Consider the following 27,045-nt stretch of genomic DNA (forward strand, 5'->3'; position numbering starts at 1 on the left):
TTTGTAAAGATATTTCTAAGAGATATCAAGATGGAAAGGGAAAATAATTCCTTAATTTATTAAATCTTGTAAAATCCCGATCTCTAGATTCTAGAGCTTCAGCATTTAATGGCCAACCCGGGCACCCTCAAACGACAACAAAGATTATGCACTTCATTGTCATCACCTTCTGCTGTCTCCTCCGGGCCTCCTCCTTAAATTTCCACCACCATTCTCTGGGCTGCCCCTTCTCGGGGCTGTCATCAGCTTAAGCTGCATGCCTCAAGTGCACTTAATGTGCGGCAGACACACCGAGACACTAACTAGAACAAAACTGGGACACCAGGCCCGCAGTCTCAGTCGCGTGCTTTAAAATGTAACAAGAAAATTGGTAATTGCTGCAGGTCAGACCCGCCCCTTTTCGCCGCATTTTGCCGCTCGTCCCGCCCACAGAACACCGACAAAAGCACCGCAGCAGCAGCCGCAACGACTTCTGCCAACTGAAGGCATTAGCAGCAGCAGGAGGAGAATCTACGGCAATTACAACAAGAAGGTGGCCACCAGAAGCCGACTTGGCAGCTGTCCTCTAGCCTTCGCCTTTGCATTTTCATTAATGTCACAGCAGGTCAGAGGGCAGAGAATAACGCTCAATCTAACTTCAATCTCGGAAGACGGCAGCTTCGATTTTCTCGCCCCGCTCTCTGGCAGATTGATTTCAGATTTTCCGAAGCTTGACTCTTCCAGGCGTCATAAAAGGAAATGTCCAACACAAATTGCCAGGGCAGTTGGTAAAAAAAAAAAAAACGAAAAACTTTGGCTCACACACTTTAAAAAGCCTTCGCACAAAGGCCACAAAATTGCTATTGCTATGCTCCTCCTGAGCTTTTTCTGGCTGCCAAGTATTGTTTTAATGTTACTCGACAAAAAAAAAAAGGCCAGCAAGGAGAAGTTGAAATTCATGCGAAACTTTCAACTTGGGAGTCACTTAGAGGGAAAACGAGGAGGGTTTTAGAGTCCATTGGTATTTGTTTGTTCGTCTGCCACTTTTATTTTCTATTTTTTTCGCCAGCTATCTTGGGTTTTTGGGGAGTGGCCTGGGCTGTCCTGCGTCCTGCGCCCTGTGCCCAAATGTAATTTAGTTTGATGGGCGTGCCGCAGACTAGGACAATTCCATTTTACACCCCCTTCGCGACTGTCACATGTTGCATCATCATCCCCGGCCATGGATTGTTCTATGCTCCTTGGCAGCATCCTTGGCCGGCCACCCATTGGGCTTTATGTGTTTGTAATTAGTTTTTGCAACGGGTCGGCTAATGCGGGGGGCGTACGGCGTAGGGCGTAGCTGTCGTAACGGAAACGGAAATGAAATTGCTTGCAATCATTTTTCAAAAATAGTAAATGGAATATTTTGTAATTTGAAATTAGCGCCAGAACGCTGGGGCGGCGAACGGCGGGGCAGAGATAATAATAAACAACAGAAGGCAAAGTGGGGGCTCTGGGTGGGATTTTTGGCAATTTACAAAATGTGCGTTAAGCAGTTTTTGTGCTCCCCGGGAGCGGGAGCAGGACTTTTAATGAATTTGCGTCTTGCGTCTTAAAGCTGCAAGTAATGGCCAAAAAGTGTTGCCTACTTATCGCCCGATGGTTAATGTTTTTGGCCCTTTCGGAAAAACGGAAATTGTGTGCTGGCTAATGCTCTCCAAAGAAGCAAGAGGATGCTTAAAATGGATTACAATTTCAGAGGAAAATGTATAAAATCTTGAAAGAGATCTTTAGCTTGTGGCAGCCATAATTGTTTGTTTTTGTTTATGTGTCAAGGACATGGAGGAAAAAACAAACTTATTGAAGCCCCAAAACCTCTCCAATCACATGGCGATTTCCGTGCAAACGATAAACCATCAATGAATCAATGAAAAACTTTCAGGGCCCCTTAAACAAGAAATTCCTTTCAACAGCAAAATATTTCCGCCCCCCAAAGTCATTCTCCAGACATTATCATCATCATTAAATGTCATTATGTAAATAAAACCAAATAATGGGAGAGCCGTTTCAGCCGCTTTCGATTTGGGCAACTTTTCAATGCGGAGTCGAACGCACAAAGTTGGCCGGGCAACGTGAAGTGCCTAATAAAGTTTGGGGCCAGGACCCATAAATATGCGTCGACAATTCCCGCAGGGCAGGAAGGAAGTGCGACAAGGCTGAGGGACCAGAGCCTGAGACCGTGTGGATAAAGCGTGTGAGCTCCGCTTGCGTGAAGTTTGCGTGAAGCAAACAGCGTGGAGCGTGTAGAAGACGACAAAAGCGATACGAGGCTATGCGGCAAGATTACGCATACGCCGTGTGGGCCTGAGAGCACAAAGACTAAGCAAATACGAAATTAGACGCACGCCGGCATCGGTGACACTTTCTCTTCCTTTATTTACCTTCTTTTTCCGTTTCCGCGTTTTTCTCCAGGCCTGTATTATATATTGTCTTTGGCAGTGCCTGTGCCTCTTAAATGCTTGGCTGCGCGCAATGAATTTGTTATGAATTTATATCCGCGAACTGATGCTGGCTGGCTGGCGGAGCCAGCAAATGAAAGTAATAAGTTCCATGTGGATGCATCTTTTGCCGTCGAAAACGTGCGACAAACGACCATGATTACGCTTTGAGTAAGACAACAGGGCGAAGGCAGCCACGCCACGCCAGCCCATCTATCCACCCCCAGCTTCCTGCCAGGTTAACTCCAATTTGGAAGCACATAATGCCGACAATGCTGACAATGTCGTTTTTGCCCCCGCCACCCTGCAACCCAGCCACCTCCTGCCACCCCGCAGGCGGCGAAAACATTTCTATTTGGCATTGCTTTCGTTTTCAATTTGCCTGCCGTCGCTGCCGTCGTCATCTTCAGCAGCCAAAATCCGCCTCCAGCAGCTGTCCAAAATACAACGGGGTGGCACGGTCTGGTCTGGTCTGGCAGGACGTGGCTGTGCTTTTGTCGGCCTTTGCCGTGAAAAACAATAAATATTAAAATAAAATTCGTTAGCTCCGAGGAAGCTGGTTGGGGGGTGAGTAAGAGATCCGTGCCGTAAATGCTATAAGCATCCTGACAGTAATTTGAACATGTAATTTGAATGTTACCAGAGACATTTCGCAGGGCAGAGGAGAACTGGGCAAACTAAACGATTGATTCCGTCTCATTTAAGGCGGAAGACTCATCTGACAGTTCGTTCATTAGTATTCATAATGTTTAGCCAGAGACATTAATTGGAAGGCTGCTACGGAAAATCATTTTACCTTAAAGACATGGATTCCTTTTTAAAAGAAGACACGAAGTCTGGCTTATAACTCCATGAATACGCATTCAGGAGTATCTTTCACCCGAATTACAGGCTCAATTTCATGGCATAGGTTTACAAAATGCATAAACCGAATGCCGTACATTTAATTCAAAAGATACAGACACCAGACAGCCGCACCGCACTGCCACACAGACAGGAGACGCAGGAGGCGAGAACACTCAAAATGTCCTTGCAACGGCGACCGGAGACGAGAGATGCTGTTTATAATTTTATCAACTTGTATAAATATGACAAATCGCTTTATGACTTCTCACGCAGCAGGAGCACCCGCCGAAAGGAAGCGAATGGATACGGATGCCAAGGAATAAGGACTAGGGAGAATGGAGGAGGCGGTGGCATCCGAGTGGCGCCTTGTAGATACCGATAAGAAAAAATCCCTGCTCAGCAGCAGCTCCGGGCACGGCTGGCAGACAGGACACCCAAATAGAAAAAAATATAGAAAGCAGGAGAAAATAAAAAGGACCCAAGGAGAATTGTATACGTATGTTTATACTAAAATAATCAAGAAAAATGTTTTCCACTAAATCAGTGGGGAGGCAAGGAGCTCGGCGGAGCAGCCAAAGGTTGGCCAGGAAATGAAAACCGCAGGCGGATGATGGCGACGTTGACAATGTCCTCTCCCAGATTTCCTCCACTCTGTGTATGTGCGACACTGTGCGGAGTTGTACGGATAGTTATGTTCTGCGGTCGGACACGGGGCGTATGCGCAATCTTCGCTGTGCAGCTTATGCGCTTTTCCGCCTCACGCGCTTTTCCGACAGTTGCACTCCCCGATGCTATCGAAGAGCCAGTGTTTTCCTTTCTCCTGGCTTCCTTTTCATTTTTTTACTTTACTGTTCCGGCGCTGGCACCGCCTTTGTTTCTTTCATCTCATTTGCATAATTATGTTTCTTTTTTCGGCAGGAGTGTGTATGTGAGGCTGTTTTTTCCAGCGTTCCTTGTTAAATTGAGCGTTTAATTCGCTGCCCCAATATTTGAGTCAAACTTAATTAGTGTGGCCTGGGAACAATAACGCTTAAATTGTTTGCCAAGTTCCAGGACAGAGATGAATGTCCTGCAATTACAACGCCAGTCCCTAGAAGGGCAGACACTTTAAGGCATTTTAAAGTGCTACTTCCTGGGCCAACTAAAGATATTGTTATTAAGGCTGGAATCTGTGTATTAACTTTTTCAACTTCAATTTTCCCTGATAGTCCAAGGTAATCTCCAAGTTCCTTTTCCTAGCTTTGCTCACTCAATTATCGGGAAACATAATGCTGGGGATGTCCCCTTGGCTTCTTACCTGCTGCTTTCCTTGCCAAATGGCATCTCCACAACCCCCACTCTAAGGCTTTATGGCTAAAACTCCAGTCGAGGGCCCCGTTCGTCGTATGCTACATAATTTTGTCACTAATCCGGGCAATAAGATTGTTTAATTTTGCGCTAAACTTAACGCTTTCTTTACCTTCCTTTTCTGGCAGCTTTCCCTGTTTTCCGGCTTTGCCGCTTTTTCCGCTTTTCCCGCATCGAACCCCATGGTTATTTTGCTGGCGTGGCATGTTTTTTTTTGGCATTCCCCAGGAAGGAAGGCCCCCAAACGACCCCGCCCTCCTGATTTCCACAAAAGCTATGCAAATTGAGGCACGGCACACCTGCGGAGGAGGCTGCCGGCCTGGTTGGCTGCTTGGTTGGTTGGCTGGCTGACTGGTTGAGAAATGAAACGAAATGGAGAAATGGAGTCGAGGTCTCGGTCTCATGTGCATTGGCATACATTACCTCTAGTAAATGTTACAATCTAGGGCCAGGACCACCCACCCCTTCCCTGCCCACCCCACCCCCACCCCTCATCGAATGCTTTATTCACGCGTCAGGATCCGTGTCCTGTGAGCTTGTGTGTGCGCCTCATTTCGTTTGATTTCGTGCCTGTCCTGGGCTTTGCAGCATTTTCTTCCTTTCTTCTCCATTTTTTTTTGCGCTTTGTGTGTGTGATAATAAATTTGCCCTGGTCTAAGGCTGAAAGGAGACCGAAGGGCTGAAGGGCCTTGAGGAGGAAGGACGCCAAGGGATTGCATGTGCCATAGAATCTCCTTTTCTCAGTTTGCCTTTTCGATGCTGCTCCTGCTGCCTTGGTCTTCCACTTTTTTAAGGTATTTTTATGCAAACCAAACTCGAGTGTATGCAAATATTTGAGTTTTAAGTGTGTTTGCCTCCCACACACACACACACACACACACAACCCTCATACACACACTCCTGGGAGGGAAGCAAAATTAAAAACCGACACAAATGAAGCAAGAATAAAGGAGACTGGGGCACACATGGATACCCTTACAGTTTAAATTAAACAAATGTTCCAGATTTTTCTGTTATTTTCCATTGAGGTATTTTATATTTCATCAGTATAAAATCTAAAAATAATCCTCAAAAATCATCCTAAAACATAAATATTATTCCAAGCCTATACCATCACATATGTTACACACCCAAGGACTTGACTCACTTTCCCTATCGCCCCTTCGCATTTGTTCATTTTGCTTCAATAAATGTGAAAATTATTAAATTAAGTGAGTGCCTTTCTCCAGGAATGGCTTTCAACATATGCCATGCCCATTGCCTAGCCCCCCTAGCCACCAATCGCCTCTCCAGTTCTTCCGGCTGCTCCTCGTCTTTTGGGAAACGAAAGTGGTTTTATGTTTATAAGCAAATAAATTACTGTGTAAATAGGTTAAGTCCCACTCTTCGTCGTTTTGGAAAATGCCTGCCCGGGGCCCACGAAACAACAATTTCCTCCCAGTTGGGGCATTTCCCCAATCCCACAATCCCACAACCAACCAGCTACCCAGCCACCCACCCACACATGTGGGCCTGTATCCCTCTGGTGTCTTTGGGGATTTGTTTTCGTGCCCTGCTCCTTCTAATTCCTTTTTGTCGGGCCCCATTGTCGTGGCATTTAATGTGACAATTAAATTTCATTTTAAATAAAATATCTGTACATTATTTAGCTCTGTGTGCACATCCTTGAGGACCTTCCTTCAGGCAAATGTAAACGGCTTTCGTTGTGTTTATAAATAGAAGGAAATCTCTGTTCTATGATCAAAATTATTTCAATTGACTGAGGAGGTTAGAGAGACATTCTCCATAATTTATTGGAAAAAGAAATATTCAATTTCGGTCCATAATTAACTTTCCTTTTTTTTTTTTGCTCCGAACATCTTCGCTCTTTGAAGTCAGACAAATAAAGCTTCTTTGGCGGAAAAGTTTGTGACATCCAGCAGCAAAAGTTCCCTTTAGTTTTCCCCCTCAAAAAACACATTTCTAATCATTCCTCATCGAGTCCCATAAATTGTCGCTATATCTCCGACACACCCGACCTCATCCGACACTTTTGGTAACGAATTTGCCGGGGGAATGATAAATTCGCGCGGCGTGTGTGAGAGTGTGCAGTGGGAAATTATCAAATAAAAGTGCTGAAATAATTGCAAAGAGTGAGGAGACGACTGCGAAATTGTGGCCAGAGTTGTCCGAAATGAAAGAAAAGTAATTAAAAAGTGCGAACGAACGAAATAAAAACCGAAAACGATGAGCAGAAGTGAAAATTAAAACGAAACGAGGCGAGGCAGCAGCTGAAATTCGTTGACGCTTCCCATTAAGCTTAAGGGAAGCTGCTCGCTGTCAACGAAAGGATTAAACCCAAAAATAATGATAATAATAATAATTATGAGTGAGAGACAGATTGTCACAAGTTGTCAAAAGTGTGGAGCTACTTGGGTAGCTTGAATTTCCTGCCCGATGGAAGATGGAAGACAGCCACTCGAAAGGCACTTTAAGTGGGGCTGCCTGCCTGCGAGTCTTAATAAACATAACTCATACGCAGTGTAGGCCAGGAATGCTTTCATCGTTTGTTCTGGCCCCCCAGAAACCACTTGAGCCTGTCTGGGGATGTGTGTGTGAGTAAACAAACACAAGCGTAAGATGGCAGGTAGCTCAGACTGGGTGGAGAAGGAAGACGCAGGTAAGGACACACTTCCTGGGGAAAGGCTCTTGAGAAACTATTATAAATGTTGACAATAATGGCTTTTTAAGCCTATTTTCAAGCTCTTCGTCCTCCACTCACCCCGCACCTGGGCACAATAAATGTCATTTAAATGAATTCATTATAATAAGTCAAGTTGATAGATGGCACAGAGGCGTAAGATTCAAGCCCGTTTCGTAATTTGGAAGCAGGAAAACGATTTGTTAGGCGGCGGTAGCGCCACCACCACCCGACCAGAGCTGCAGAGCTGCAGAAACCGCTATCGGGCATTATGATTAGTGAAAATTGGTATGGAAATCGCATATCGGGGCGCTGCCTAGCCTGTTTTTAATTGGGCGCACAAAGCTTACAAGCGTATTAAAATTGGCAAAGGCGAGCGACCAAGTCGCAAATCGATTCGATACGCGATCGAGGAAGAGGAATCGCCAAAGCCAGGAGTTAATCCACAATCCACAAGCCAGAAACCCAAAAGCATATGCAAATCATGTTTGACAGCATCAAATGGCATCACACACTCGGAAAAGAAAAAAAATCCAATGAAAATGCCACACACACACGGAGGCAACATAGGAAAATGGAGGAAAACAGTGGGAGAGTGGGTGAGATGGAAGCCCCTAGTGTGGCAATCTATGATACATGACTTTGTGCAGAGATTATAATGCCCGCTGATTGTTTAATCGCTTGGAAAGTGATGGAAAAGTTGCCCACAAGTCCCCAACCCATCCACTGTGATATTCTTATGCTGAGAAAGAGAAGGGACTAGGAAACATCGAAAGAGATGGGTATTGGGTGGAAGAATGAGAGGGAAAAAGGCATTCGAGTGTGCCAATGATGGCAGCAAGTTAATATTTCCATATGCCACGGAGCGATAATGTGATTAAGGTTGCTTGCATGGCAGAAACGATAACCATAACTGGAGAGTGTGCGAGGAGCCACACGCTCTCAGTTACTGGGCCAAGTGCTAACCAAGTTGGTCCTAACTGAAGGACTCTATTGATTTAACGAGTAAATGAGGGGAGCTGAGTCAGTAACAGAGATGCTAGCAAGTAGAAGCTGTTTTTAGTTAATAGTACAGAGCTATAGAACTTGTTAGAATATATGTGGCCTAATCCCACCCAATCCAATAATGTTGACTTAATCTCCAAGCAACCAGCTAATAGTAGCGCTCCTAGCCATCCGATATGAATAGCTTGTTGATGCAACACTCGAGCAATCAATAAGCCAGCATTTGAAGAAGAAACTTCTCCCCAAAACAACAATACCAGGCTAATGCCTCTTCCCGCCCCATCACTCTCAAAGCAAAAAGCCCCAAACCTTGGAACAGTGAGTGATATAAATATGCGACCATTTTCAAATGGAGGACAGTATGGCGCCAGATAGATGGAAAATGTCTGGGATGAAAGCCGGGGCAGGGTCGGGCTGGCAGCCGGTAGCCGGTATGATAGTTATAAACAGTAAAAATGTCTAAAACGTTTGCCAATCCAAGGGATAAAAATCTCTCTAGCCGAACGTATTTCTTTTCACTTGGCAGAGACAACAAACAAACGACAGTAAATCATTCTCAGCTGCGAACTGTGAGCTGTGAACGGCGAATAGCGAATACGAATGGGATTTTTCTGTGGGCGGTGACTAGTTCCATTTAGATTTTTATTGTTGTCGCCATTTTTCTCAAACCCTTGGGAGGCGAGTTGGGGTGTGAGTAGTCGCCTACTTTGTGCTGCGGCAGTAAACATACCGAAATGCTTTTTGAATTGTAATTTTTTTTCCGCAGTCCTCTCGGACTAGAACTGGGTGCTGGCTGGCTGGGAGTCCTCCCAAACCCATACCCATACCCATTCCTGATTCTCTTCTCTGATTCTGCCGATGACGTTTGTCGATGAGCTCTCGCTCTTCTCTAGTCTCTGATAAGCGTGATTGAATTGATTTTCTATTTTTCTACCCCGTCGCAGGATGGCTTTTGTTGCCGCTGCTGCTGTTGCGCCACTTTGCTGATGGATATCAATTGAATCGCTTAAACAGGCGCTTTGCGCATTTTCAATTTCTGCCCGACTCGCAGCACAACAGCAGCACAGAAATGAGAATGGAAAAAAATGTATATATATTGAACAGGAGAGGAAGATATTTGTTGATTTTGGCCAGGCAACTTAAATTGTGCTGTCACTGTTGGAGCGGTGGGGGGCTTAGCCTCGGATTTCGATATTGATTTTGCGTACGTACACATATGTGCGAAAAAATTTCCAAATGACGGAAGTAATCCCATGATGGAACGATTTGAAGTTGCTTTAAGAAACTGCCTTTAAAAATATTCCCCCATGCATGCCCCTTACTGGAGGCTCCTTGAAGTAATTTAATTTTATCTATCACTCCAATTTCCCATGACAGTCTTTAGTTTTATTCATTGAAAATATTTCATTTCCTTTGCCAAACACAAATTCCAATGAACTCTCGGCCCCACCTCCAGTCTTTGTCTATCTCATAATATGCAAATGCGATGTGTAAGCGACAGTATGAGTATTCCTGGTCTTCATTGTTCACTTTTTGCAAATATATATACATATATATAGGAATAGGGAGAGAAGAGGCAATAGATGGGGAGTCAGGGTATCTGGGAGGCCGTCCGAACACAATTCAAACATTTATCGATTTCATTGTTGATTAGCATTTTCCACTCCTCTTCGCTTCATTTGATTTGCCAGCCCGGAGACTGGGGCGGGTAAGATGGGCAAACAAAGCCAAAGGCGACTCAAAGTCCCGAAAACGTTTGTCAACCAACCCCCAGGAACCAGGAATATGATAAGCACCTGCCCTACTCCCATATTACTCGTTCTTCGTCCTCCATCCGCCCTGGCACCTCTGTAATTCGATGACCCTGAGCGCCATCCCAAAACTATTAGGTAAATTGAATATCTTTCTATTTTCGGTCAGCCTTTTTTTATTTCCATCCATCTACTGTTCGGCTTTCGGTTCGAAAACCGAAAACCAAAAATACAAGTCGAAGGAGACTGAGTCCTAGTCCGAGAGACTTGAGTTCTAAATTACACTAATGGACACCGAAATGTAACCGAGCAAACTTTTCAGATGAACTGCAAAATCTGCAATGGGAGTGGCAGAGGGAGTGGATGTGAACCAAAATGCAGATGGCCAAATGGAGTATGAGATGGATCCCATGTAGTCATCATCATCATCAAATGACCAGCCCGGGGAATAGCTGAGGGGATTCTAAATAGCTGCGCTTCAAGTGTTTGCCACAAAATGTGTGCACAGGCAAACTTTTGACCATAAATTATGGCATTTATTCAAAAGGCAAACGCTTCGGAAGTCTAAAGGGAGTATTATCCTTTCTCCAGTCCCCCCTCCCCCAGACTCACTCACTCTGTGGATTTTCATTTATTAGCCACTCACCCACGCCAGACCGGGGCCAGCCCAGACCAGACCAGACCAGGCCAGGCCAGGCCAGGCCAGAAAACTTCCAATCCCAATTGACAGACAGTCTCGAAATTTGACCAGCCGTAGAGAGAAATTGAATTTCTCGTTAGTGCCACTGAGAGAAATAATAATTGGAAGCCGAGGGAATACTAGTTTCTTAGCAAAATAGCTTCAATTGAATTCTTTCAATTTTGTCTCTGCAAAAACCAGAGATGGAGTTGCAGCTTCCGACCCAAAACGCCAGCTGTCATGTAAAGCTCATTTAACAATGGCAACCGGGGCATCATCATCAGCCCCCTGCCTGCCACACCCTGTTTTGGCCTTAACCCCCATATTAACCCATGCCACCATCATCGTTTCATCCTGGAGCATAAAAAGCGCAAGTTGCTTCATGGCGCGTGCAACTCGAAGGCGCTGCTTGCCGCATGCCGCAGCTTCATTAAAATTGCAGCAGCCACCAACCAGCAAAAGAAGAAAAGCCCGGGCGTGGCAGGAGCAGAAGCAGGAGCAGTAGCTAGTAGGCGAGTGAGGCAAAGTGCCAGCAAGATGGCCTAACGACGTCAGCACACAATGGGGCACACAATGCGGATGTGTGCGACAACAACATCGGTGGAAACAGCAACAAGAAAACCGAAACGGCAATAGAACATTCCACAATACTCCCAAACGCCAGGAGGCACTGAAAGAGTGGGCGTGGCGGGCGGAACAAGCAGGCAACGTGGGCTTAAAGGCAGCGAATGACGTTGGCACTAAGTCGAAGACGATGATGCCACAGTGGTTGTATTTTAAATTTTAAACTAGAATTTCTTAATTTTTTATTCATTTTTCAAGTCTACAAAAGTTAATAAGACCACCATAATTATATACTTTAGGATGTGTATACTCTATATTATATTTTACATAAAGGATATCCTTCAGAACCCAGACCACTGTTCCTAGCCGAGGACCAGGCTGCAAGGACAGCGACAACATCTCGCGTGACCTGAATTATTGGTGGCATATTGCCACTCATTGACTTTGCCGCAACGCCCGAGGCAAAAGAAAATGCGGCACTTGACTGAGGGAGAGAGAAAACTCAGGACCCGAAAGCAGCAGGAAAAAAATAGGAAAAGGAAGGACCCAGGCAAGGAGCTGGGCAAGGAGTTGGGCAGAGAGCTGGGTCCATTGGAACGGCTTTAAGTTTACAGGGCAAACAATTTTCTGTGCCCGGCTTTAATCAATTTCGCTTCAAAAATGCAACAGTCAAGACAAAGGAGCCAGCCAAGGACTCACCATCGTGGCAACTGGCATCCTGGCATTGTGACGTCCTGGAACAGGCCGAGGCGAAGGCGAAGGAGTAGCGACAAGGCTGACAATTGTTTGTCGAGTTTGTCAAGCGTGGGACAACGCGAAATGCAACAGGACCAAAATGGTGGAACAGGAGCCAGTGCTAGAGCTGGCGGAGGAGCAGGAGCAGGAGCAGATTGTACTGCAAGCTGCATTGTGGCTCCGTGTCGTCCTTTTGCAATCCTTACAAATGTGACGCTGCTTTGTTTGTTTGTCTCGCTTTATTTCACCACTCGTCGACGACATTGCGGTTTAATAATGTGTAAAGTCAAAGTTATTTGATATACCCAAGCACCCTCGCACCCACTTTCCACGGATGCCACACCACGCACTCACATATGGTTGCCGGCACATCACATATCCTTTTTTCGTCCTGCCATGCCGAGCCATGCCATACCATGCCATGCCATGCAGTTAGTCATTGCTTGAGTCCCAAGCGCTGGCTTTTCTTCTTTAAATTTATTGGGTTTTCTGTCTGCCATTATTTGTTAGGCCCTCCCCAGTCCTGGCAACTCCTCCAGATCCTGCCTCCTTGCCACACACGTCTCATTTCGCTCGCGAGTTCCACAAAAATGGAAAATAAATTGAATGACGTTTTTATTGATCTCGATTTTCGTTGGAAGCGGTCGGTGTTTCTTCCTTTTTTCCTTTTTCCCAATATATTTTTTCCTGCGCTAAGTTTGACGCTTAGCTGTCGTTCGAGGAGCAGAAAAAAAAAGTCAAGGGAGTCCTGGCAGTCTGAGTTGTGGCTTAAAGCGGAAATATCTTTAATGTCAAGCTGGAAATTTATTTCCCAACTGAAGAGCCATTACTTACACATTATTGTTCGCTGGTTTTAATTAATTTTCAAAGGACTTGGCTGCCGTCAAAACTGAGTCAAAAGAAATGCCATGAATACCTAAAACTTCGCTGGCACATTCCAAGTTAATCCAATAATCCAGATTTTTCTATCGAAAGCAGTCGGTATAACACTCAAGGCAAGTTGATGGCCCGAAAAGTCACCTGTCTCCGGTCGCCGTCCTTCTGATTGGCACTTGTATGAATATATAATCCAGCAATATGTCGGCGAAATGAAATTGCATTGGTCCAAAGCGAAAAATATATATTTGTTGGGGCTCTATTTCCATATGCACTTTTGACACTTTTCTGTCGCTGACTGCATTAGCCGGCAGTTTCTGCCGAAAGCTGAGAGAAAACTTGCGACATTTTTCATTCAATGGAATAGAGAATCCTTGCTCTCATTTATATTCATCCCGAATGGGCATTAGTTTTTGTTTGCCTTTGTCTTTGTCTTGGCCATATGAAAAGAAATTGGCGCCTCGGAGCTTGTTTGTTGGTCAGAACGGGGAAGTTTTTGGGGGCCTGCTGGTGGCAGGAGGTAGTCTGGCGCCCAAGTGCAATTTGTCAGGCTCGTGACTGGCTCAGAGAAATGCTGCGAATTGCTACTGCGGAATTGGGAATCCGAGGCTAAGGGAAGCCAAGAGAAGCAGAGCACCTCCTCGCTCCATCTTGGCTCGCTTCATTTGTTGGCTTAAGTAACTTAACAACTTTACGCTTGCAACTCGCGTACGCGACTCCTTCGGCGACGTCCTCTTGTTTATATTGATAATGTGCCATTTATTTTATTTAAGGCATGCGCTCGCCCGCTCGATTTGCAGTCACGTTCCGGCAGTGGGATGCCAAGAGAAAGGAGCAGGCGACTTGCAAGGCGACAGGACGAATGAATTGTGTAGGTTTCAGCAACTGCGAAATGGCTCAGCCCCCAAGAAGCACACTCACACTCACACCCCACCACACTCACTCCCAGACATGTGTGCGAGCTGTGCAAGGACATGCCACAACTTGCTGTTGCATAATGCATTAAGTGCTGGTGGGAGAAATATCCTGACTGGCTGGTTGACTGGGTGGCTGGTTGGAGGAGTTGCTTTGCTGAGTTATTGACTTGAAGTTTGTTGCGGAATTTCCAAGTGCAACGTGTGTAAGGCATAACAAATTAGGCGCGCCTGGCAGCAGAATGTTGCAGCATACTAGTGGGGGTTGCAGGATAATGGCACTCCAAAACTGAATTCGGTAGATGCCCCACGGCAATGAGGGATTTATACAACCTTATGACACTTTAAGGGGTCTTAGACGCACTCTCCCTGTCACCACAAGAATCATTAAAATGTTATCTTTTTTTCACTTCCCCAATTACCAGAAATACTCTCTCCACTTGTTTCAATGACAACCGCAAACTTTTCGCTTATTTCTTTACATTTTCATTTCTTCTATTATTTTCCTTTTTTTTTGGGGGGGAAACTATTGACGAATCTCTCCTCTTTCAGTTCCCTATATTTCCCATTTTCTGAGAAGTTTTATTTAAATTGGATTTCCTTTTTTTTCGGTTTATTTTGTACATTAAGTTGCTCTTGCCATTCATTTCTCCCGCTCGACTGCTCCACTACTCTGCTTATTATTATCGATTTCAATGCTGTCCGAGGAATGGCTCATAATGGAATTAAAAATAATTGGATGACATTGGAATGTGTGTGGGTGAGTGAGCAGAATCTGTGCAGAAAGTTTAGCTATTTTTTCCAGCTTCCTGTTGTCTTTAAAATTAAATTACCAAAGTATTTCCGAGGCGGCTCTAGGCGCGGAAATTCAAGCGTCAACTACAAAATTGGAATAAACAAGAGCGGAAAGCCCCGAGGAGCGACACAGACCAGAGATGTCAAAGTAGTCTCCTTTGTTTTCAATCCTTGACTATATATACCAGAGTATTGTGTGTGTATGGGTGTGTCTCTGCTCCACACACACACACTTTTATAAGCGGAAGAGTTGCCATTTTCATTTTCTTTTGCGGGGCGCCATTTTCTTTCATTCTTTTCGCCTTTTCGACTATAATTTGCATGGCATGGGAACTTGACTTTTGTTACCCCCCCAAAAGAGGGGGGGAAGAGCCGAAGCCGACGCGGAAAATATGTTCCAGTGGCAGTGTTGGGAATATAATAGAAAAATAAGGTGCCACACAATATGGCCGAGAGCTTTACAGTTGGTTAAGTAGCAAAAGCGCGCGAAGCGGCGAAAGGACGCCGGATAAAGTGGCACCAGTCGACCGGCAGCCCAGAAAAACTCGGGAGGGGGGGAAGCTGTGAAAAGGGGGACCATCATGGAAGGGAAGAAAAATAAAGATCGGGAGAGAAGGGACTTGCCACCGAGGCCATCGCACAGCGCCAGTGCATGGCGTGAAAATTGTGTTGACAAGAAAATTATAAACCGGAAAATGTTTTATGTTGTGGCTATGCGATTTTTCTCTTTTGTCGACACCCCCTTCTTTCACAGTACATCCCCCCCTTTGCTATTCTCACTTTCACTCTTTATCCAGCGATCCCTTTATTTTGCTCTGGGTCGCTTCCCGAGTGGCTTTTAAAGTTTCAGCCGGCTCATTGTGGCCAAATTAAATTGAGGGGAAATTGCCAATGAAATGATGCCAATTTTGGGCCAAGGGTCAGGGGTCACTAAGCGAGAAAGAAACGCTCCGCTGAGCTAAGAGCTTCAGGATGCTATTCCACCATGATGACAGTTTGGAGAGTGTTTTCCAAACTATATTTGAAAAACTAGAAAAGCTAGTTATATCTTGATTATAAAAACCCCAAAACATTGACCCAATTTCCAAGTCTTTGTGGGGATATGGCATTTGAAAGTACATATATAAAGCGGCAACGTAGCAATAAATTAGTGTCGCGGCCGCTGAGAAAAAAAAAAGTTTAAACACACACAGGGAGAGAGAGCTGAGCGAAAGGACTCGTACATAGGCCTTTCGTTTCGTCCTCGAACTGGCGGCCATTATAAATATATATAGTACATGCTGGTTACTTGCCACGCTTAAGTTCGTTAAACATTTAAGCCCAGGTCGTTTTGTGTGTCAAGCACACACACACACCCGGTACTAAAGTATATGTATGCCCCATGGTATAACTCGGAGGGGACAAAAAGAGGTGAAAATGAGTGCAAACACACTCGCCTACAATTACAGGCACTCAAAAGAGGCGAGGCAAGGGAACAAAACACAAAAAAAAAATTGGAATAAAAGGGAAATGTTGGGGAGAAAGCAGAACGCTCGGCGAACGAAATTGCTCGGCAACTTTACTGCATAGTTAATTAATAGGATAACACAATTAATTTGTGGGCAATGAATGTCTGAGCTTTATTTGCCCGTCCAGCCAGGCAAAAACTACAAGCGCCCAAGGGTCACTGGGTGTGTGTTGTGTGTGTGAATTGGGGTTATTTTATTTCCATTTCCAGCTGCTGCCGCTGCCTCTTTTTCAGGAATCCTTCAGCCAGAACTCGCTTATCACGCAGCTGTGGTCTCGGATAATTGCCAAAGGCTTATGAGATTTTCATGACATTGGGGAAAAACTTTAGCCCAAGACTGACCCGTTCCTAATGATCCATCAAAGATAATTGGAAATGTTCGGCCTGACTTTCCAAAGAATCTAACTGAATTCACAAATAATTTAGATATTTTTAAGTTACTAAACAACTAAGCTTAGCCAGTCGGATAGCCATCTTAATAAAGATAATAAACCATGAAGGACTGATAAGCAAATATCCTTCTCAGCCGCTGAGGACCTGCCTAAAGCATCCAGTGGCTCAATTAACAACGCCTACCAAAGCTACACCTCCTAAGCTACAAGGAAAAAAAGGCAACGAGCTACTTTGCAAAACATCAGTTTTAACTATTGTTTGCACACTCGACTCAAGAGCGACAGCATAAAATGAAGGGAGTGCGGTGGGCGGGAGAAAGTGCGGGAAAAAGGACGAACTATGCCCAACTTTAAGGACCGACTCGCTTTCGGGTTTTGTTAAAATAACAAAGGACCGTTGGCCAAACAAGCGGCTAGCGAGCAACGCCTAAAACCGGCGACGAAAATTTTCAAAACGTAATTTTTTATGCTGTCACAAATTTGATGGTGAAGCTGTGCCACCCATCTCTTAGTCCTGGACCTGCTCCGGCTCCTGCTCCTGCTCCTGCTTCTGCCACTGATGATGATGATGATGGCATTTTGTCAGCATTATGTAGTATACATAAATACTCCACTTTATGTTGCCATTCTTTGGCAGTTGTTTGTTTGTTGCGGGAAAAACAAAAAGCTTCATGAGGAAAAACAACATCCTAAAAAAAACACCAAATAGGCAGCTCAATTTTTTGTTGCAAGTTCTCGTTTGGCCATTGTCCTGTGAAAGCAGAGATCCTTTCACCCTTTTGTATCGACCCTACTAATTTTCCGCGATGCCTTTTTTCCCGCGTCCTGAAAAAATTCATTGAACATAGAATCCTCTTTGCCACTCATTTTGCAGGATGCCTTTTTTTCAAGACATCGGTCAGGAAATTACGAAAAGATCAACAAAGGTATGCGTTACTCTTAAAGCTAAGTTCTTATATTAATTATTTAATTAAAAGGGCTTTACCTTGAATGCGTCCATGTCTAAGAGTTGCGTAGCCTAAAATTCACTCGAACGGTGACGAGAACAATGTCAGTTATTTCTTTGTTTTATAATTCGATTCAATTGGTTTATTAGCAGTAATGATGGTTCTCCCAGGATATATTGTCTGTTTTATTCAGATACTAGCTATCGATTGGTGGTGGAACTCTCTTATTTGTAAGCCAAAAGCTAAAGCCTTCTACTCGGGACCCAAGACTCAAGCTTCAAGCACACTCACGCACACACAACAACTAAGTTTATTTAAATTTTAAATCGAAGCCTCAAATCTCAAGCTCAGCCCGGGCGCTTCAGCTGCATTATTTATTTCTTTTTTGTTTTTTTTTTTTTAGATATATATAAAATATTGTATATTGGATAGGCACTTAGAGAGACAGCCACTAGGTAAAGTGTGTATTAAAGATATATAGAAGCACAGAGATACCAAAACAAAATGGAGTTCATAAAAGCACAGAAGCACAAACAACAAAAGCGAGACAAGATCAGTTTTCGTTGAGGCCCTAGGTTGGTTGGTGGTTGGGGGCGGGGGGAGTTGGTACTTGGTATTATCAGAGGATTATATAATATATTGTGGGATGAGAAATCAAAAGACTGGAAGCTTACGGTCTACGAGTCACACGAAGCAATAGAGGATTGGATGCTCTTTTTTTTTTTTTTTTTTGGGGAATACTGACCTTGATGCTGTCGTAGCAGGCGGTGACCTTGCCGTTCTGGACCTCCACATTGGCGGGGGGATGGGCGAACTTGCACTCGGTGTCCTGGCGCGAACATTTGTTGCGCTGAAATTCGCGACAGACCTCCAGTTGCAGCCAGCGCGAGTCCTTGCCGTTCAGCAGGCTGTTCATATTGACAACGTTGGCCATCGTGTGTGTATATCGGGGTATATAGCTATTCGGATCTGGGTTAGCTGGATTTTATATAGTTTTTTTTTTTTTTTTGATATAGCCTAGCGACTAGAAAATGTACTTTTTTTTTTGCAAATCTTCTCTTCTCCGCGACACGCACACACACAAAAAACACTAATTGAAGAGAGCACAGATCAGCACCTATATAAGTATAGCATATAGCATCTATAGTATGATCTATAGTATGATTTCAGTTTATCGATTTTCTTTAGCGTTTTCTGGATTACAAAGCTTGTGGGGATAGCTGATAGCTGATAGCTTGGGCTTTAATTTTGATTCAAATCGAACGCTTATTCATAATATTTATATATAGATGTGTGTGTGTTTTATTTTTTTTTAATAGATCTATAGATAGACGCAGTTATTAATTTTTTTCTGCTTTTATTTTTTACTGCTTTTTTGTGTGTAAGCTGATTTTACATTATCTGAAATGAGAATAAAAGAGAGAAATAGAACTTTAGGATCATACCGACTTGGTTGAAAGTCCAAGATGGAGAAAAAAAAACAAAATGGCGAAAGACAGGGACAGATAGTATAGAGCAAGAGATAGATAGAGAGACAGAGCGACTCTAATTATAATGCGTGATGTGGAAACTGATCATGTTGATATATATTTTCGGGGTTAGTAATGCGCAAGTCGTTGAGTTATGGTTTTTATGCAAAATGCAATGCTCAAATGATAAGACAAACAAAAGACAGTCGACAGACATATCCAGTATAGACTATAGACTATTAGATATATGTATATTCCTAGGATAAATGAGCGAATGGTGTGCAAAATAAAATTTCTCGTTCATACAACTTATGATATAGTCACTAAAAATAGTTTCGCCAGATATACGCATAGATATATCCGGTCGTATTTGTATACATTGTACATATATAGAGCGTGAGCAGAGCGATTGGCGTCCAGACGTTTGCAGCTTGCTGGAGGGGCGCGGGCGGGCGGGCGGTTGGTCGGGGATATAGCCAAGATCCGACAGCCAAGAGCTTATAGCTATATAGCCTGATAGCCATCAACAGCCTAGCCCCTAAGTCAGCAATTCAGCGCAATGCACATAGACCAAAAATAAAAATTAATACTACGAATAAATATTATCAACTAAAGTGCACTAAGTATTCGCAGAGATATATGTATAGTACATAGTATACTCATGTATCTCCATGTCCAGCCCAGCGGTGTTTAGCAATTTAAGTATTTGGGTAAATAAATTATTTGATTGTTTAGCCAAAGCAACATTTAAGAGAGAGACACCGCCCAAGAGAATCGTATTTGTATTCGTATTCGTATTCTATCTCACTGTTTTGCAATTTTCTTTTTATAGCAGAGGGAATAAATGTTTTAAACGCACTTACCGCTCTTACGAAATATTAAATATTATTTTTTTTTTGGCATTACTAAATACTGGAAAAAAATCGTTATATATGGAATATAAATAAATTAAATTATACAACTGGGGTGAGACATTAGAAGTGGCTTATCGAGAAGAAATGTGAATATGAATTTCGTAAATGATTCAATCATCGATGACGGCACACAATGTGATATTTATATTTTGTCTCTTTTTTTTTATTTTTTATTAGCATTGAGTTTGTTTTTGTTTTATCTTTATTTACTGCCTGTTGCAGTTGTTGTTTCAATCATTCTAGTATATGTATATTGGGGAGTGTGTGGCTTTAATCTTATCTTATCACTACCAACGGCGAATGAATCAAAGTCTTTCGAAAAAGAAATCTATTAGAGCTTGGCGGGCTTTGTTTTTATTTATTTCTCGGTTGGAAGTAAATGATAAAAAATATATGATAGAAAGTGTGAGGATTTTGCAACTGTTTATCATTAGTTTTTTCCAAAATAGACCACAACCTAAACCGCCTATCTATCCCCACCACACAACATTATCTCAGTCGAGTCAATTTAAAAAAAAAGATACCAGACCAGCAAAGACAATTAATGAACTTTATAGAGTATACTCATACACTTCAGATACTTTTGTGTGGGTATCTATACTTTTTTGTTAGTATATGGATTTGTGGATACGTCCGCATGATGTCAGCTGCAAATTGCTTTTCCGTATTTCAACTTGATTTCCAAACATATAAATTCTAACTTAATTTATGAGCTGAGAAATTGAAGCTCCATCATGAGTGTGTTTCTCTGTGTGTGTGGGCTAATGTTTATGGCATGTATTAAAATAATTCTCGAAAACTTTTTCGGCTAAAACCAAAAAATCTTTTTAAACACGGAAAAATGAAGAACACGCAACAGACGGGATGGGACGGGACGCCCACACAGAAGCGGACGTGGACGTGGCTGGGCATCAGGCGGCTATATAGGCGATATAGAAAAATAAATACATAGAAGCTATTATGGCCAACAGCTACGGAACGGATTCAGGCACAGAAATCGAAATCGAAACGGCAACAGAAAAATTAGCAGCCGTGTCATTGACGCAGTACGAAAATTTATGGTCAGAAGCGGGTGTGGAAAATGCGGCACGAAAATAAACTTCCGAATAGTGTTTAGACGTGAAATTGGGCCAAGAATAATCGAAGGTTCTCCTGCCATCCACGATATGGACGTGTTGTGTGGGCATACCATATACTATATATGTGTATAATCCGCAGATCGGTGCATCCGCTGACCTACAAGCAACCTTCAGCCCGCTTTCAGACAGAAGGATACGCTCGTCTTGCTGATTTTCGGTGTTTGCGATTATTAAAAAATCATTAAGAAAAAAAAATACATAACCGCCGGACAAAAAAACGATGCAAATTGATGCGGACCCAAGCCCCAAACGAAAAACAAGTTCAACAAGTTTTGATCGTAGGTTTTGTTTTCTTTTCTTTCTGGTTTTTTGATCTCGTATCAAAAAGTGCTTTTGAAGGTTAAAAATTAGTCGAAAAAAGACCGAAAGCCCAGAGAATGATTGGGACCAGAAGCCCCTGGAGAGAGTGAAGATTAAAAACTGTTAATTTCCAAAATTGTTAACGCAAACCCACTAAATATTCGTTCACATTCGTATTTCAAACTCAGCTTCCACTGGATGTTTATGTAAGCTGAGTCAACACCCCAAACCAGCTGTGCTATTAAAAATAACAATTTTTGGGCAATTTCTACTGCATCTGGAAATAATATATCCAACCACATAATGGGTGTTTCAGAATTTACTAAATTCCTGATAACATAACGAGCAGGAAACGTCTTTGGAACCAAATGTAATGAGTAATAAGTGATTTCTATGAAGTTCATTCTTAATTCTTCTCATAAATTATTTCGGAAATAGGAATTTCTTTCTTTGGATTGATAACGAAATCAATTAGATGATAATTAAATAGATTAGATTATTAAATTACTGGGGAAATTCTTGGATTTAAATTCCTGAAAGGCAGCTGCTAATGGAAGTTGAGGTGATAAAGTTGGGGTTTGTCCTGCAATCTAATTTGCATGAGCTGATATGGCGTGGGCCGGGTGGTAGCTCTCTTTATCTAGAGCGAATATCGATTAATTTCGCACCCAGGTCCCAGCCCCTATCAATTTCCAGCCCCTAATAACTTATCCACCCGTGCATTTCCCCCACACACATGCCCCATGCCCCACATTACGTGGAACTACAACACACTGGCATACCGACCAAATCGAGAGCGTTCCGCTGATAAGGCGACAACAAATAGAACGCCGTCATTTAACAGTTGCCTGTGAAAGCGCATATAGCCCTCATATATATTGTATTTGCAGTGTGTTTTTACGCTTTTTTAGATATATACAGGGAGAGTCATAAAGAATTGCGACTATATCAACTGGAGCGGCCGCCAACTCACGGCTCACGGCGGCGAAGTTAACCCGTGCGGGCCAAAGTTATGATGACTAAAGCCATACAACACAACACCGGAGAGGGCCAAAACAACTGGCAGAGCAGACTTTTGAGCTCCTGCCCCGCGGGCGACAAGTTAATGCATTTAAAGAAACATTTACGCAAGCGAAGCCGTAGCAAGACATCGGTCAGTAACCGCTCCACGGCTCTGCAACATTATACAACGCTCCTCTAACACGGCAACAAAATATATATGTATGTACGAATAAAGACTCTGGGCTCACCCCCGGAGCTATGACACATATATTTAACGATGCGCTCATAAAAAAAAAAGTGAAAGAAATGGGTGAAAACCAGATATGGTAGAGAACTGCAGAAAGTGGAAGTTGTGGGGTTGCTATCAATAATGCGATTAGATAAAAAAGAGGATCACCTCATACTAACTCTATATAATATTACACGGAATATTTTGCAAAATTACAAGCAACTTAGAGGGGGAAACTTTCCCGACTCCAAACGAACCTTAACAAAAACCATCTTCAGATGGCAAGACTTAAATGTCAGCCATATATGGTGATCGGTTCGGGTCGCTTGGGATTATGTCATGCAGGTGGGTTGTCTAAGAAGCGACAGCTTCATTTGGGCTTATTCTTCCAGCCGAAGAAACTGCTCCAAAAATAGAGTTTTGACTTGCCTAATTAATTCTCATTGTCATCCATCTGACTTGGCTAATTAATTTGGCAGTACACGATGCGTGGGCAGCGAACGTTTATCTTTTTGTGTGCTTTCCTTCTTTTGAAGTTATCTTAACTTTTGGAGACACCTCGCTGACTGATTCCATTGACAGCTATTAGTGCTCTTTTTTGTGAAATCTTTTCGAAAGTTGTCTTTTAGATAAAAAGAAATACAATACCCGCTGAAGATTGCATCTTTCGGGCTACTGTCCCCTATATGGTGGGGTTAAATAATGTGGCGGAGCTTTCGAATTGGTGCTAAAAAGATCCGCCGATCGGTCTATATAAGGGCTTATAATTATGACTAATGGGAGGAGGGAAAAACAAAGCGTGCCGAAAGAGTAAATAAAGGAGGAAGCTTTTGGATGTCACAGCTCTCGAGATAAAGATACTTTTTGAAGAGATACGTCATCGGTGATTTAAATTTTCGATTTCATTGAAAACCTTGCCCCAGTCCCGGTCTCAGCTTCCACTTTTCCACCACTGATCTCGGCTCTATTGACTGTCACGTTTCTCTATCTGGCGGATTCATATTCAAATTTTAGTTCACACAGGCACAAATCAATTTCTTTGGACGTAAAACGCGATCAGCAGTAATTACGTCAGAGGTCGGAAATCTATATAAAAACGAAACGAAAGAGAGAGGAGGCCAAAAAAAATAAAATAGAGCCAGGCGAGTGAGGGAAATCAAAAACAAAAATTCATAAATTGGGAGCGAGGTTCGCCGCCAATCTTGGGGCCTCTCCGCTCCGCTCTCGTATACTATTTTTCGGCATATTCATAAACTTTTGCTTATCTTAAAAATACGAGAGCGCCACACAAAGATTGAAATACAAATTACGAATACCAACACTGCCACAGACACAGGCAGGCAAGAGGCAGCACTACGAATTTCATAGATTTCTGTGCCTAATTAATTTTTCTGGCAAAACTTATAGTTTTGTTTATATTTAGCGAGTCTGGCGAGTGAGTCTGAGAGCGAGCATTCCTCGAAAATTGAGTTAATCTTTGAACTAATTGGTCGGCATAATCGCATTGCAGACACGCCTCAACATTCGCTCGCAAGTCGCTCGAAAGGTTAAACAATCAATTCAGCGACCAATTGATCTCAATTGTGCGTCGGCCCTAGGGCCAGTCAAGGGTTAAAGATGCAACACACAGACAGTATTACACAAAAAAGCGTTAACTTGGGGGCCGGCCGACCACTCCGTCTGCCACAAAATCTCGTTGCATGTGAGAAAAATAGGGACTTATTTTTGGACTGCAGCGCCGTGTTTCCAAAATGCTGCCAAAAAGTGGGCGGCAGACTACGAAGGGGGGAACATTTTGTATCTATATATCCGTATAGTGTATCTTTGTATCTTGGATGTGTGTGCGGGTACCTGCGACTGTGTGCTTGTGTGGATGCACAGCTGCAGATACATCCAAAATGTGCGGCAGCTGTCGCTTGTTATGGGAGATGCCAGAGATACTCGAGCCACAACACCAGAACAACCGACGAAACACGTTCAAAATTTCTTTTTTCGGTTTCGGTTCTGTTGCGTTTTGGCATGTGCTTAGAAGAGGAGGCCAGTAACAGGGTGTGACACAGCTTTCTGGAATTTGTTTTTCGAACAACTTTAAAACTATCTCAAATCCTAAATAAGTATCTTTTGAAAGGAACAGCATCTACTCCTCCATACCCTTCTGGTTTGGAAAGATTTCTGTGACGAAAGCGTTTTCAGTTCCAGCCAGTTTGGGTCACCCTGCTCCTAAGTTCTCCCAAAAACAGATACAAGATACATAGATATTGTTTGTTTTTTGTTTTCTTCTTTCTTTTCGACTTGTTTGCTGGCTCTGCTCTGCTCGGCAGCTGCTCCCCGCTTATTGAAAAAAGCCAAAACACAAAAATACAAAAAATATAGAAAACTAAACGCAGACGAGAAAAAGTTTGAATATTTTTAGAAAAAGGAAAGACACGAGCACATGTTTCAAAATATCAAAAAAATTAAGATGAAAAGCAGAAAATGGGAGAACTAAAATCTTTGAAAAGGAAACGAAATGTTTATATGCAAAAAACGACTCGAGATATAAAACAGAAGCAGCTCCTAGCCCCCCAAAAGCGATCTCTGGAAATGGAAATTTCAATAGATTTCCTGGTGTTAATGGAAATGTTTTCCTATGAATAGTTCGCTTTGTATTGTCTTTTTGTTTCTCTCTCAGGTTGAGAAACCTTTTGCGATATACGAGTACCTTTAGTTTGAACTCGGTCACCTTTTGGTAGGGCTGTCATCTCTCATCAAACTTAAATCGCAAATAAACAGTGATTTTTCCACACTTTCGACACCCGGACGGGGGTCTGGGATGGGATGGTGGGTTTCTTCCAATATTTACGACCTATTGAGAAGAGCTTAAAGCACAAAACACTCGTACTACAAGTCAAACACACACAACGACTTTTTTGCGGCATGACTTTTGGCGAAAAATCGAATCGATTAGTCATGCCAGCGCAGTCCTCAAGTTTCCATCCGCGTCCCATTCTCCTTCAAAACAAAAAATTTCATCTTTTGGGGCATAACGTCTTTCTGCCATTCGTGGCATTTTTAGTTTGAGTTTGAGTTTTTTGTATTTTTTGTATTTTTGAGTAGAGATGTGGGGAGCAGTGAAAAAGTGAATGACTTGACAGAGTGTATTGGGCAAAATGGACAGAAATAACAATTCATTTTGGCATTTTCCAAACGATTTCTTTGACTCATATTTTTGCAGCAACAAATTTTTGACACTTTTGTCGATTGGTATGAAAAAGCGAAATGTGTCAAACTTTTGCTTTTATTTTCTAGACGCTAGATGCCAGCCAGCAGGGCCAGCAGAGCTAATTCAATTTGCATATCTCGACCGGAGGAAAACGAAACAAATCTGAAAAATTATAATAACAATCTTTTTGCACAACTAAAGCTCAAAATAAACATAAATTTAATGGGCCATTGGGTGGAGTTAGACGACAGAATCGCATAAAAAACGTGACTTTGCTACAAAAACTAAAAACTACACTGCGTTACAGAACTGCCAATTCTGCCTAGCCTCGAACTTCTCAAAAAACATATAAAATAAAATCGAATTTCGAGTGTGATTGTGATCAGTTGAATCGGTTTCGTTCAAGAAAATAATCACATTATTCTCAGTTCCGCCGTCTGAAGTCATTAAGTAGCCGCCCGAGGAGCTTTCAAAACAATTTTGTTAGGCCATTAATTCAGTTATTGAGTGTCTCGTGGTATATATTCATTATTTCACTCTCTATGATACTGCTGAAACGGACTGTAATCACATGTGGCTTGGATTTTTGTTTATTTTCGTGGCCTAGGCCTTGCCCGGCATTAGAATAAAAATTGCTGAATTTGCATTACATTTGAACACGATTTTTAACACAGTTAATTAACACTATATGTAGAAAATAAATACTATATAATTCTTAAAACCCGATGCCACAAATAATGTGAAAATGCCAATAATTCACTGACGGTTTGGTCGGTTTTGCCAATTTGCGGAATTTTAATTATTATTTCACAGTTCATTAGCCTCAATTTCAATTTGATTTTCGGCCATTAAGCCTCTCAACTAAATATTTTATTTTTAATTAAAGATTTGTGATTTTTATGGGTGCTATTATGAGGAATCTATGAAAAAACCCCATGTCGTGACTATATTTTGTATGGAAATGTCCTAATTTTTTTGTTGCCTACTTCTTGTTGGCCTGGCCAAAATAACTTTCCCTAAATAATGGCCTTTTCCTACAATAAAACCGAGAATTTCCGTCTTTTCACTCGGCAGCTCCAAAAATTGTACAACAAAAACAAACAAAACCACAGACTGTGTGGGGCATAGTAGATGGGGGCAAGAATGGGGAGAGACAAGAAAACAAATAAAAAAAAAAATTAAGTTGAGTTTAAGACTGAGGCGCAAAAAAAGAGAGAAAAAAAAACAAAAATTAAACAAAAATAGAAGTGGAGTGGAGAAGAGTGAACAAAAAAACAACGATCTTTTGGTATA

The 27,045-nt window shown here is 42.6% G+C and overlaps 1 protein-coding gene and 1 pseudogene across 36 annotated transcripts in view; both read right to left on the reverse strand.

Annotated features, from left to right (window-relative positions):
* The window catches only part of LOC6494313 (protein muscleblind), a 151,199-nt gene that overhangs the window by 80,816 nt on the left and 43,338 nt on the right, over positions 1-27,045 (reverse strand). For 23 of the 36 annotated variants that reach the window (XM_044715915.1, XM_044715914.1, XM_044715912.1 and 20 more), the window contains 2 exons: positions 18,243-18,898; positions 17,536-17,568 (listed from right to left, as the gene is read on the reverse strand). The exons of 1 other annotated variant lie outside the window; for it this stretch is intronic. In XM_044715915.1, coding sequence (XP_044571850.1) covers positions 17,536-17,568; positions 18,243-18,431 — 222 coding nt within the window. In that variant the 5' untranslated portion in view covers positions 18,432-18,898. The remainder of the gene's footprint in view (positions 1-17,535; positions 17,569-18,242; positions 18,899-27,045) is intronic. 12 more of the 36 variants (XM_014907232.3, XM_014907230.3, XM_014907229.3 and 9 more) reach the window with 1 other exon arrangement.
* LOC116654696 lies at positions 18,907-27,044 on the reverse strand (annotated as a pseudogene).

This window comes from Drosophila ananassae, chromosome 3L (assembly GCF_017639315.1).
Source record: "Drosophila ananassae strain 14024-0371.13 chromosome 3L, ASM1763931v2, whole genome shotgun sequence".
Classification (NCBI taxonomy): domain Eukaryota; kingdom Metazoa; phylum Arthropoda; class Insecta; order Diptera; family Drosophilidae; genus Drosophila; species Drosophila ananassae.